General features: G+C 37.6%; 1 protein-coding gene across 1 annotated transcript; it reads left to right on the top strand.

The window, feature by feature from the left end:
* The first annotated feature begins 9,379 nt into the window (after positions 1–9,379).
* On the top strand, positions 9,380–11,476 carry LOC131052902 (uncharacterized). The gene is made up of 2 exons (XM_057987542.2): positions 9,380–9,639; positions 10,486–11,476. Exons 1-2 carry the CDS (start codon positions 9,502–9,504, stop codon positions 10,690–10,692), a joined length of 345 nt encoding a protein of 114 aa, XP_057843525.2. The 5' UTR covers positions 9,380–9,501; the 3' UTR covers positions 10,693–11,476.
* The last annotated feature ends 548 nt before the right edge of the window (positions 11,477–12,024 follow it).

Raw genomic sequence — 12,024 nt, forward strand, 5'->3', positions numbered from 1 at the left:
TTTTGGTGCTATGGGTTCTCCTAAATTTCCACTTTTAGCTCCTCATAATTATGCATCATGGAAGATAAAGGCATGGAGTAAACTAATGGAAAAAGGATTCATTCATTATGTAAATGGAACAATTACAACACCACCTAATCCTAAGGCTGATCCTAAGGCTGATCCTAAAGCTCAAGTTGAATGACTCGCTAAAAAATTTATGGCACTTGGAACTCTTAGAAAGTATGTATCAGATGACCTCATTTTTCACATTGAGAAGTGTACAACAATTAAAGAGACTTGGGATATTTATGACAAATTGTATGGACAAGTTGATGAGATTAAGGGCTACAATCTTGATAGTGAACTCACAACATTGGATCCCAACGATTTTGATACAATCCAAGATTATGTCACAAAAGCAAATTAGCTAAGAGCAAAGCTAAAGGATTGTGGCATTGACAAAAAGGATGCTCAATTGGTTTACAACTTGTTGGACAAGCTTCCATCAGAGTATGCAGCCTTTGTATCTAGCTTTCATACCCATAGGTTAGCTCAAGGTTCCTCATACACTTCTCCCTCTTTTGATGCATTCACGAAGATATTGATACTTGAGCAATCTAAGTTGACCAAGATGGGGATTCTCAAATCTTCAAAGTCACAAGCATTGGTGGCTAATAAAGGGAATCAAAGCAATCAAGGAAAAGGCAAGAACAAAAGCAACCTAAGCCTAAACAGGATGGAACACAATCCTCCTCTCCACAACAAGGTGATTCTACATCCTCACCTAAGAGGAAATCAAATAATGACAATTTTTTTGGTGCATATTGCAAGAAGTCAAGACATGATGAACATCCTTGTTACAAGAAGGATATTGATGAATTGAAACATCTTCTTGAGAAGAACAAAATCTGTTTGCCTTCTTGAATTTCTACATTGGCTTCTTCTTCCAAAGAAAATGATGAAGGAAAGGATCACTCTTTTGGGACAGATAAAGAAAAGGGACAAGCTCTTTGTGCTACTACAAGTCATGATACAGGGAGATGGCTTCTAGATTTAGGGGCTTCTCATCATATGGTATCTTCACAGTCTATGTTCTCTTCATTTGAGTCTTGCACCATGCCACAAATTTTGATGGGCAATAATACATACATGGATGTGATTGGGAAAGGATCTATTGCCATTAGGGATAACTCCTTCAATGATGTGTTGTGTGTATCCCATTTGACAAACAATCTTCTTTCCATCTATCAAATCACACATGGGACAACAAAAAAAATTGTGGAGTTCACACCTGTTTCAATTATCATTAGAGACTTGGAGACTAGAGCTATCATTGCGAATGGGGTGGTTGATCAGGCATCTTAATTGTACTCCTTTTCACATTTTGGTCCTGTTGATGAGGTTGATTCTTCCCATGATGATTTGGATTTTGAGGAGAAATTTGGGTACTTGAACTTGGGGACTCTCACATGTGACCCCGTTCTTGAGCCTTGCATTTCATCTCCTCCTATTGATATTACATCACCTATTTCACCTAATGATGCAGCTAGTGCGACAATTTTGACTTCTTGTGATTCAGTGCAACAGGATATTCCTTGTCTTCCAGCTTCAGTTGATTGGGATGGCTACTTGACAGACATTGCAGGTTGTTTGTGGAGTCCTACGTTGCAGATTTGGGAGACATCATTGATGACATTCATCTTCTCCTTGATGAAGATGATCCTTCTTTGATTTTTGTGAGGGAACACTCTGGCCCTCTTGTGCATTCTCTACATGATCATTCTTTAGAGGTTGATATGATTGTGGATACTTTTGTACAACAGTTGGAGGAGGTCTCTTTATCCTTAGAGGAGACATGTGAGTCTTTTCATATTATTCTACATTCATCTCCACTAGATCTTGGAGTGCCTTTTTCAGTAGTGTGGAGCAGTTTACCACCTTTGGAGGGGGTAACTTTTAGCATCGACATGGGGACACTTGAGTAGTTTTCCGAGATTCCATTCATCTTGAGTTTTTTTCCAACATCTTCCCTTCATGATTGGGGAGACTTCGTGGATACACCTTTGAGTTTGTTTCTTCCTAAGGGGAGGAATGTTGTTCGACATTCGTGGAGTAGTTTCTTCATTCAGCTTTGAGCTTCTACCATTAGTGCAAATTCTGCATTGAGGGGGGGATACCTAGTCTCTCTTCTTCTTCTCTCATATGGGGGGACTTTTTCCTCACATGGGGTTTTGTCCTTCACATACTTCTTTGAGAGTTCCTTTGTATATAGTTTTCATCTCTCTTTTGGGGGAGGGTTTTTTCCCATTGGGTTTTTCTCTTTTTCCCTGCTTTATGAGAGATTGCATTGGTTTACATGCATTTGCATTTGTACATGGGTACCTACCATGGCCTAGTAGCCAAGACCCATCTTGCATTGCTTAGTTTCATTGTAGACTTAAGTGTATTCCCCTAAGTTGCACTTAAGGGGGGGTGTTGGTGTATTTATTTATTCATCTTGGATATAATTACACTTTACTTAAGTTTACTTAGGTACATTCATATCATAGTAGTTTGCATATGAGACACTTAGGGAGATGTGATACATTGGGAGTGTGTATATAGGAGAATTTCCACCTTTTATGGTGTGATCTTGTTGTTACTTTATCATATCCACTTATTGTGGAGTGATAATTCCACCTTCGGTGGGTGATCCACCTCATGTGGAATATTTTACTATTTCTCCTACCTACCCCTACCTACCCTTGCATCTCATTGAGCCACATGTCATCATTGTGTGCTCTCTTGTCTCTTAGCCTTGCCTTTATAAGAAGGCTCATTTACATTATATGTAATCTTCTTTATGATCCAGTTGATCACATTTTGTATCATTGATAGGAATACAATTTATTCTTGTCACATTTTGTTCTCTCTTATTTGTGCTTTCCATTTCCTCTAGATCTTGGAAAATTCTCACAAGCATAACACACTTCTCTTGACACGAAGCAATGACTGAAAAATTTCAACAAAGAAGTATGAAAGTTAAAAACTACTAAGTGTCCCTTCCTATTAGTGCTACAACACTAAATAAGGGTTCATTTTGAACCTAATCACTTTATAGTTTTCATAGAAACTTCAAAAGAAAATACTTGGAAAATATTGCAGCAACTGATTTCTTCTTCCTTGACTGATAAATCTTCAAATTTGAGGCTCCCCACTTTCTTCTTCAGGTTCTTGTAGTCACCACCTCTTTGTTGAGGAATGTTTCTTTGAACAACTTAAAGATTTTCAAAGTCTTCTTTCATTATGGGTCCTCTTTTCTTCAGCAGAGCCACCTGAATCTTCTTCTTACATGTTGCTACAAAAACTTTTCCAGACTAAAATTCACTTGGCCGGAGACTGCGGGGTATGAATTAACAATGTTTTTCACAATTAATACCCAGCAAAGTCACCAATCTGTTGGTTGCGGCTCAGATGGGGCAATCTCAACTATATAATGATTCCATCTTCCCTAGCCAGAGAGTCTAGGTTCGATCTCCAGCAGATTCGCTAATCTGTTGGTTCCCAAATCAGTAGGTCCCTAAACCCTAAAGACTTAGCCACGTTCTTATCAATAGGTTTAGGGTTGGATTTGGCCAACAAATGAGATTTAGTCACAAGACTGAAATCTCCTGCACTTTTGGCTCTACAAGACCAAGGCAGGTGTACCTTACAATGTCTTAATAACATGTGACAACTTTATGCTCAGACATTTCTTACTATGAAGATCATCTCAATGAGAATACACCAAGGAAGGATAGATAAACTTTTGGTTTTGGCTACAACCTCAGTTTGTATCATTCATGCATGCATTGAGACTGACTCTCTATACTAACAACTACTCTTATTGCAGAAAAATAAAAGGTGAAAAAAGAATATAAAAGGTGAAATAAGAATGATTCTGAAAATATGAATCTGACCAATTATGACTTGCACAACCTATTTAGAAAATCATAACAAAATGAGTAATACTTCAATCAAACACGCATTGTAGTAATCTTGAAAGTAGACTTTAACTCTTTCATTAAAAGAGACCCACATTCAAAATCACACACTCCTACTTGAGGAAGACAAATTCATATGTCATTAACATAAAAATTCATACAACATGTGGACATAAAGCATGAGACAATCTGAGAATGATCTTCTTTCATTAATTTTTAAAAATATAAGTATACATCATAATAGTGGGCATCTGTAGAAAGGAAATGTTCAACCTTCATTCCCTTGAACTAGTTCCTATTTCATACTACTTAGATATTTTTATTTCTTTTTAGAATCCCCTCACACTGGCCCCTGAATTCCCATTTATAAGATAAAGGATCTGAAACAAGCTACAGGCTAAGTCAAACACACATCACAATTTGATTGCCTAAGACAAAAATATGCCCTAAGGCATCCCCCTTCATGTACTGCATGCGATCCTTATGAAGGCAATCAATGCAAGAGGCTATGAGGAAAGCCTCTAGAATTTGGAGCCATGAGCCCGAGGACATACAGACCTTCCCTCCAAAAGGACATTCAAAAGTAGTCTCCTCGAACCTCAAATAAATCTACTCCACTGCGGATTGGCTGCAATCATAAATTACATCTTCTGCCATTCCTTGATCAATCCCTAAGTCTGGATTACTACATTTAGTAATCTTCAACTACCCATAAGATTTGATATCTTTTATGTCGATCATCTTGAGCCGTGCAACAATCTGTAACAAGATCCCCATTAATTCATTTTCCATCCTCTATCGACCCGCTCTAATTGGATAGAAAAACTACCACATTTAAGATCCACCATCTTCAAGCACTGACCTCCACATACCATATCTCATATTTGACCACCTGGAAGACACTTGTCTTCAATTTCAATGTCCAAATCACTTGGTCAAGCCCAGTAAATTGCAATGTGAAGTCATATCTGAGTCGGCAGTGGATGAACTTCCATCGCATTCTCTGAGTTGTAAAAATTATACCTGTAGGATGGTGGGGTACCTGCTTCTCACTGCAATTTTGACCCTTGTAGACTCTTCCCTCTTCAGTTTTTCTGGTCGCAAGATAGCGGAGAACCCAAATCTCCTTATGTCCCTTTTACCTCGTGGGGTCACTTTCTTGTGGCTTCAAATGCGCGGGATAGTGGGAAGTTCTCTCGTAATACCCTTATGTTGCCCCGCAAGTCCACCCTCTTATCTCTTTTCATACTACGGGGTGGCGGGACCCTCCATTTTCCCTTTATATGTTACCCTGTAGGCCTCCTTTTCCTCTCTTCACAAACAACACGGGATGACAGGGTACCTGCTATTTCCTTTCCTTTCTTTACCCCGCAACATCACCTACAAGCTTACTTTGCCCATGCGGGTAAGAATTTTCTTATCTTCAAGGACTCTCACTATCCTGCATATTGCTTTCCTTCAGCTTCGCATGCACAAGCTTCTCCTTCTCTGCGTTGTCTATTCCTTTATTACTTTAGGGTGGCGAGGAATATTAATTCTTTGGTTCCTATTTCCCCCGCATCACTCCTTGCTTGAACTTTCAAACCCTGCGGGGTAAGACCCTTTCAGCTGCCACTACTCCCACTATCTTGCAAGATACTATTTTTCTCTACTTGGGTCCTCTTCTTTCCGGCAAAGAAAACCCTTTCTCAATCATGCGGTATAGCGGGGATTTCTTATCCCTTTACGAGTGCTTAACCCATAGTGCATTCTGCTTCACTCTTTGATCCTTGCAAGGCAAGGGTTTCTTTGTATTTTGTAATGCTTAGTTATCTCGCAGAGTTCTTTCTACTATGTTGTCCTCATTCCTTCCTTTGACTGTGAGAATGGCGGGGACCCTTTTACTTCATTATGTCCACTTAGCCCACAACACTACTCGATGTTGCTTAATACCCTTGTGGGGTAACCTTTCTATTCGGATTCATCGTTCCTCGCTATCCCGCAGGGAGCCTTTGTTTCTTTGTCCTCCTCACCTCTACAAGTAAGATGATTGTTTCTTTGAGACACCTCGCGGGTTAAGCCTCTTCATTCCTATCAAGTGTCCCCTTACCCTGCATAGGTAGCTCCTCAAGCATATAGGTCATGTGGGGTAATCTTTTTACTTTAGAAAAAAATTTCCCTGTTGTCCCTCATGGTTTCAATTCGAAACTAGCAACCATTGCGGGGTGGTGGGGTGCTCCACTCACCTAGCACTTGTCTTGCCCTTTTGGTTATCCCGCAATGTTGTTATCGTCTCCTTCAAAGTCACGCGAGGTAAAAAAGGACAAAAAGAATCTTCTTTCCCTGCTACCCTACACACCTCTCTACTTTTATCTTATGCCCGCGTGAGGGCCTCCTCTCTGCTATTAACCTATCGTGTTATTGACACCCTGCTAGCATAACCCTCGTGTTGTGCACCTCCTACCGCCTGTCGTATTATGATAACTTGTGTGCTATGCACTGCCCTTGTAACATTTGTGTGACTAACACCAGCTGTGACTACAAGTGACTAACATGGTGTGTTATTGATAATTGTAGCCAAGTGTGACTAACATGATGTGTTAGTGAAACAATATCCATACTTTTCTTGGATCAAAGTAGCCTGCCCAATGTAATTCCAACTCAATGGCTTATGCCATCCTCATCCAGTTACCTGTCCCAATAGCTTATTCCATGCTTGTCCTCCATAACTTCATGTGTGATTAACACGATGTTCTCTGATTAGTTATCTACTAAATTTGTAATATAACACAGCGTGTTATCTTGCAGGGGGATTCTGAGTGTCAAAAATCAAAATTTTGAACCTGGGCCTTCAAAATTTGACAAAATTTTTTAAGTCCCAACGGCACCATAAATTTTCATTTCTTGGGATTTAGAGCTAGTCCCACCCTTCAACACCTTTCCATGCATTTTTGGAGTGTGATGAAGTGGTTGTCCTGTTCATTGTATATTGACCAGTCGTCAATACCATAAGTTTCTCAAATTAAATCTATCATGCTTCAATGGTCAGATAAGAAGCCATATTGGATTAGGGATTTTGGTTGGTAATGGGGGGACAAAATAAAATTGTGAGGTACGTAGGGATTCCTTTCTCAGTATCTCCCCCACTACCTAAAATGTGGGATTGGGTGCACTCTAAAATTGAGAGGAAGTTGAATAATTGGAATAGGAATTTCTTATCCCTAGCTAGAAGACTTTGGGTTTTCCAAAAGATACTATCATCTTATTTTGTGTATTATGCATCAACATGGTTTTTTGCAGGGTATCAAGTTGATAAAATTCAAAAGAGACCATTAGGCATTTCATGTGGTCAAATGGTAGAGGGAAACACATGAGGCATGCTATATGTTGGGAATGGTGTTGTGTTATCAAGGAGCTAGGTAGACTAGGGCTTAAAGATCTAAGGAAGCATGGAATGGCTTTGGCTACCAAGTGGATCATAAAGGCTATGGAAGGATAAGATCCTTGGAAATTATTAATTAGGAGGAATATTTAGGATGTTGATCTTAGAAATGCCAGGAAGTGGAAAGGTTTGCATATACATGATATGTTGTTCAGTAACCTTAGTGCTACCCCATATAAACAAAGAATGTCTAAACATAAGAATTGTAAACAAACATCATGAACAAAGTATTTTCATGAGAGGTTTGTAAGACTCTAGACAATCCAATGAATATGATTCATAAATGAGTGTCAAGAAGTATCTCCTTGTTATTCACCTCATCCAGAGTAGAACAACTATTTTGCAAACTAGTTTAATAGGATTCAAAACTTCCTATTTGGTACTAGGGTACCTATTGTCATTTGATTGGCACAAATTCTCCTTCCTCAAATCACCTAGGCAAACTATAAGGCTTTCTCTATCCAATAGGAGCATGGGAAGTAATTTGAGAATTGTTGAAGTTGGTCAGACAAGGCTAACATCAAAAACAAAGTTTGAATAATTTTTGCGTCACCAAAAGTCTCCATAAGGGAGAAGGGTGCAACTTTAAACGATTTTGGAGGCTGGGAAATATTTTTTGTAGTCTGGTTCCTAGAGCTAAAAGACATAGGGGAAGGCTTTTCGTCAATAAAGTTCTCTTCTTTGCAATTGAATGTGGTGGACCAACCTTCATCTTCCTTCATCGAAGTTGGCAACCCAAAACAGAGTTGTGCAACAACATTTGGAGATGAGGAAACTAGAGGGAAATCTTGTATCTTGTGTTCTAAGGATTAATGTTGATATAGGTGTTTGGGAGGCTATTATAAAGGATGTGTTGGCTATATCTAGTTTTACCAACTTGGATATCAATAGATCTTTGAGGTCCTTAGATAGGTCTACCTCAACACAAACCCTCTATTGAGTATAAGCTAAATGGAACTGTTTTGATTCAACACACACAACTGAGCCTAAAGAAGAGACTATTTAGCTCAAAAAATTATAGCATGTTATGGTAGATTGAGAAACTCAACTCCAAGGACCTTAAAAGACTTGTCATTGGAGATGAAAAAGTCTCACATCTAGGGTTTGAAAACAAGCAACAAGGAATGAACAAGACAAGGGCTACAATTAAGCACTAACTTAGCATGATTTACTCTGGTGAAGTGAAAAAGAAAAGGAAAACCTTTGGTAAGGTTTTGCATGGTTCTAGGCCCTATCAACACACTCTTTGAGCATGCCTTGGGGGGAGGGGGGCGAATCCTACCCACAAAATATCCAATCAAAACAAATATTTCTAGCCAACAACATACATTATCCAAAATTTGAATTTGAAAGAACATGGATGGTGTCTCAAAAGACATACTTAATGAAACACCTTGGATACAAAAAAAATAAAAATCGTTCGTTACTATCAAACCAAAAAAGTCAATATAAAGCATCCACAAACTTAACAACATAAAACATGCCACAATAAATACAAACAAAAACAAGCAATATATAATATGAAAAAATAAAATAATAAACTGAAGAAAAGAAATCGTCTTAAAAATAAACAAAAACTTCTCAAATCTTCTGAAGTCTGTTATTTGTATACAAGTACTATGATAAAGTCTACGGTCAACGAGACTAAATCAAGGTCAAAAACATAACAACAAAAACAGACAACACAGTGCAGGTCATAAAATTCCAGAACAAGTTCCGTTGGACTTCTACACGCTTTTTTCACACACGGATATACAGGTTGCCGCCTGTTTTCTTATACAATTTTGCACTAACAATCTGTGGATCACTTGTTTGACCAATAATCTCCAAAGCTGGAAAAACACGGCTGAACATAGTTTGCTGCTTTTTAAAATTAAATTTAACGCCGACAATTTGAAAAATCGTTTGTTCTAAACTGACATGCAAACAATTGTCTTTAAAGAAACATTTTCCTTACTTTCACAGGTAAAGCTGTTCTTAATCATTAAAGATTACGCTAGAGAGATCTAAATCTTTGTACTCAAGCAACGCAAGTGCAATTTAAGTTTGCTATTTTGAGAAACGATTCCTGTACAACTGAATCGCACTGAAATAAAGGTCCCGTGAATTTTATAAGAAGGCTTGTGAGCATTGAAGATGTTGGAAGGCAGGGCACTTGTTGGGGAAACAGATATGTCACAAAAAATGCAAGATTATGCCATGTTATGTGCCTACGAGGCTCTTGATTTGCATGAAGTTACTGAATACGAAGCCATTGCTCGTTTCATTAAGAAGGTTTGTCTCTAGTAAATTACTCTTACAGATTTTATACCTGAATTGGATTTATTTGTTAATATTTTCCAAACATTCCAGGTATGGAGCTTCATGTATGCTTCATAACTTAGATTTTTTTTTAGGTAACTGATGTGTATCCAAAGATTATTAAATGATTTTTTGGGGTTATTTGTGATATTATTTTTAAGGATTTGAGTTACCTATAATCAAGTGGGCGTAGCTTGTTACTCATTTGAGAAGCTTTAGCAATTTAAACAATTCATAATGAAGACTCCTAACGATATTTTTTCACACTGTTTTTTAGTTTATTGAGCCCTGTTCTGGTCCCTTTCTATCAATATTTAGAGCTTTTTAACAAAATTGTATTACGAGAAAAGCTTGATCTACAGTGTCTTATTTTTCAAGTTGGTATCCCAGATTCCCATGTTTGATTCTTTCAAGAGCTTCCAGTCACGCTCGCTTTCTTTATGTAATGTTTACAGAATTGATACAGATTCTGAGGGCATAGAATGCATTCAGTAATAGAAATTAGAATCCCCCATTCTCTCCAAATTGTCCAAAGTTCAAACACAGTACAGAAGAATTAAATTTTTTTATGTTTTAGCTTATCAGCACAGGGTTGAAAGCAAAACTGATGTAGCTTATGCTTCCGACTCCTTCTCTCCCTGATTATAAATTAGTAACTGACGTAGTTTATGTTTCAGTATCTTACTGGCTTAAGATTTTATTTCAGATTTTGCAAGAATTTTTAGTTTGAAGTGAACCAGGAACGTAATTTTCTGAAAAAAATACTTCAGTTTTTGTGGCCTAATGGTTTGGATTATCTTCTTTGACTTGTGTGCACAGAAGTTCGACGAAACATATGGAATTGCATGGCAATGCATAGTTGGGTTCAGTTTAGGATCATCTATTACCCATGTCAGTGGAACATTTATTTGCTTCCACGTGGAGAAATTGGCTTTTCTGCTCTTCAAAGATGCACTTTTCAACGAGGAACAGGGTCAAATGGGCTTTGCATGTGGTAAGGCAAACTTGGCATTTATGAAGCAATGACACAGAAAAGGGCAAAAAGCAAAAAGAGAAAATGTGCAGCTAGGTACGTGTTGTCCAAAATCGTTTTGGGCCATTCATGAGAGCTTGTTTTTTCTACGGTCTGTTCTTAGGGTTGTTTTTTCTTGGGCACCATCGTAGATCTACCCTTCATTGGGGTTATCTATTTACAGCCAAGGTTTGAGAAGAGCAGGGCTTCTAAGTGGATTTTTTTGTCGGTTGGCATATTGTACTTCCTGTACAACTAATTGGGACAACATTGTAAACTGTTTGTAATTTCTGTTTAGTAGAAATCTGCCCTTTACTAGGTTGGAAGTAATTATATATATATATAATTCAAAATTACAGATTACAAATACAATTTACGATACTGATGGGCAGCAGCAACCAGCGAAACCTGCTGAAAAGAGATCAGCAGTAGCAGCAAAAGCACAGAAGGATGCACAGGGCAAAATGGATTAGACAACAGCATACAAAAGGCGGATAAAGACATCTCCAAAAAAAGACACCCACTGTAACAAGGGAGTGGGAGTACACAGAAACAAAACACTTCCACTCCAAGAAAAAATCAGTCACACAAATGAGTGTGGAGCTACAACAATGAACAGAAACATTCCCATCGTATTCTGAAAGTTGATCTTCCACACTGACTTCCAATGCAAGAACATGTCTGCATTACATTCTGGAGGAGGCAGAGAATGTAATGTCCCTTTTTGGAACATTGAAAAAGATCCACTAAAATTGTAATATATTTTATAATTGAACAATAAAAATGAATAATGAATTATTAGATAACTTCAGATGAATTAAAACTTCTTGAATTTCTGATTCCTGATTATTGTGACTCTAAAATTCAAGCAATATAATTAAGTATATATCTATCTTTATGTAGCAGATTGAAAGGTCTTTGATCTAGTTGCTTTTTCTTATTAGAATTCCTTATGAACATGCAAACTATTTTTAAGAAGTCATGTCTGATATAATATCAACTATCTTATGCTTCTAGATGTTGATGATGTGACGTCTAACAGTTATGATTATTTCTTTCTTTTTCTCCCAATCTCTTTAAATTCGAAGAGTCAAACATTTGCATTAAAAAATGAGTGTATTTTGCTGTATTTGATGATCTGATAACTGTGAATAAAGATATTGCTCCGGTTGAGAGTGGAGGTAGCTTTTATGGAGAACCACTATAAATCTTGTGTTTCGTGTCTTGATTTGTTTATGTTCTCATATCTGATTATATCTTCATTTTATTTGCTCTTATTTAATTAACAATTGATATCAAAGTTTCATTGGAGCCAATTAGAGCAAAGATGGAAGATGATTAGGTGC

This window comes from Cryptomeria japonica, chromosome 5, assembly GCF_030272615.1.
Source record: "Cryptomeria japonica chromosome 5, Sugi_1.0, whole genome shotgun sequence".
In the NCBI taxonomy this organism is placed as follows: Eukaryota; Viridiplantae; Streptophyta; class Pinopsida; order Cupressales; family Cupressaceae; genus Cryptomeria; species Cryptomeria japonica.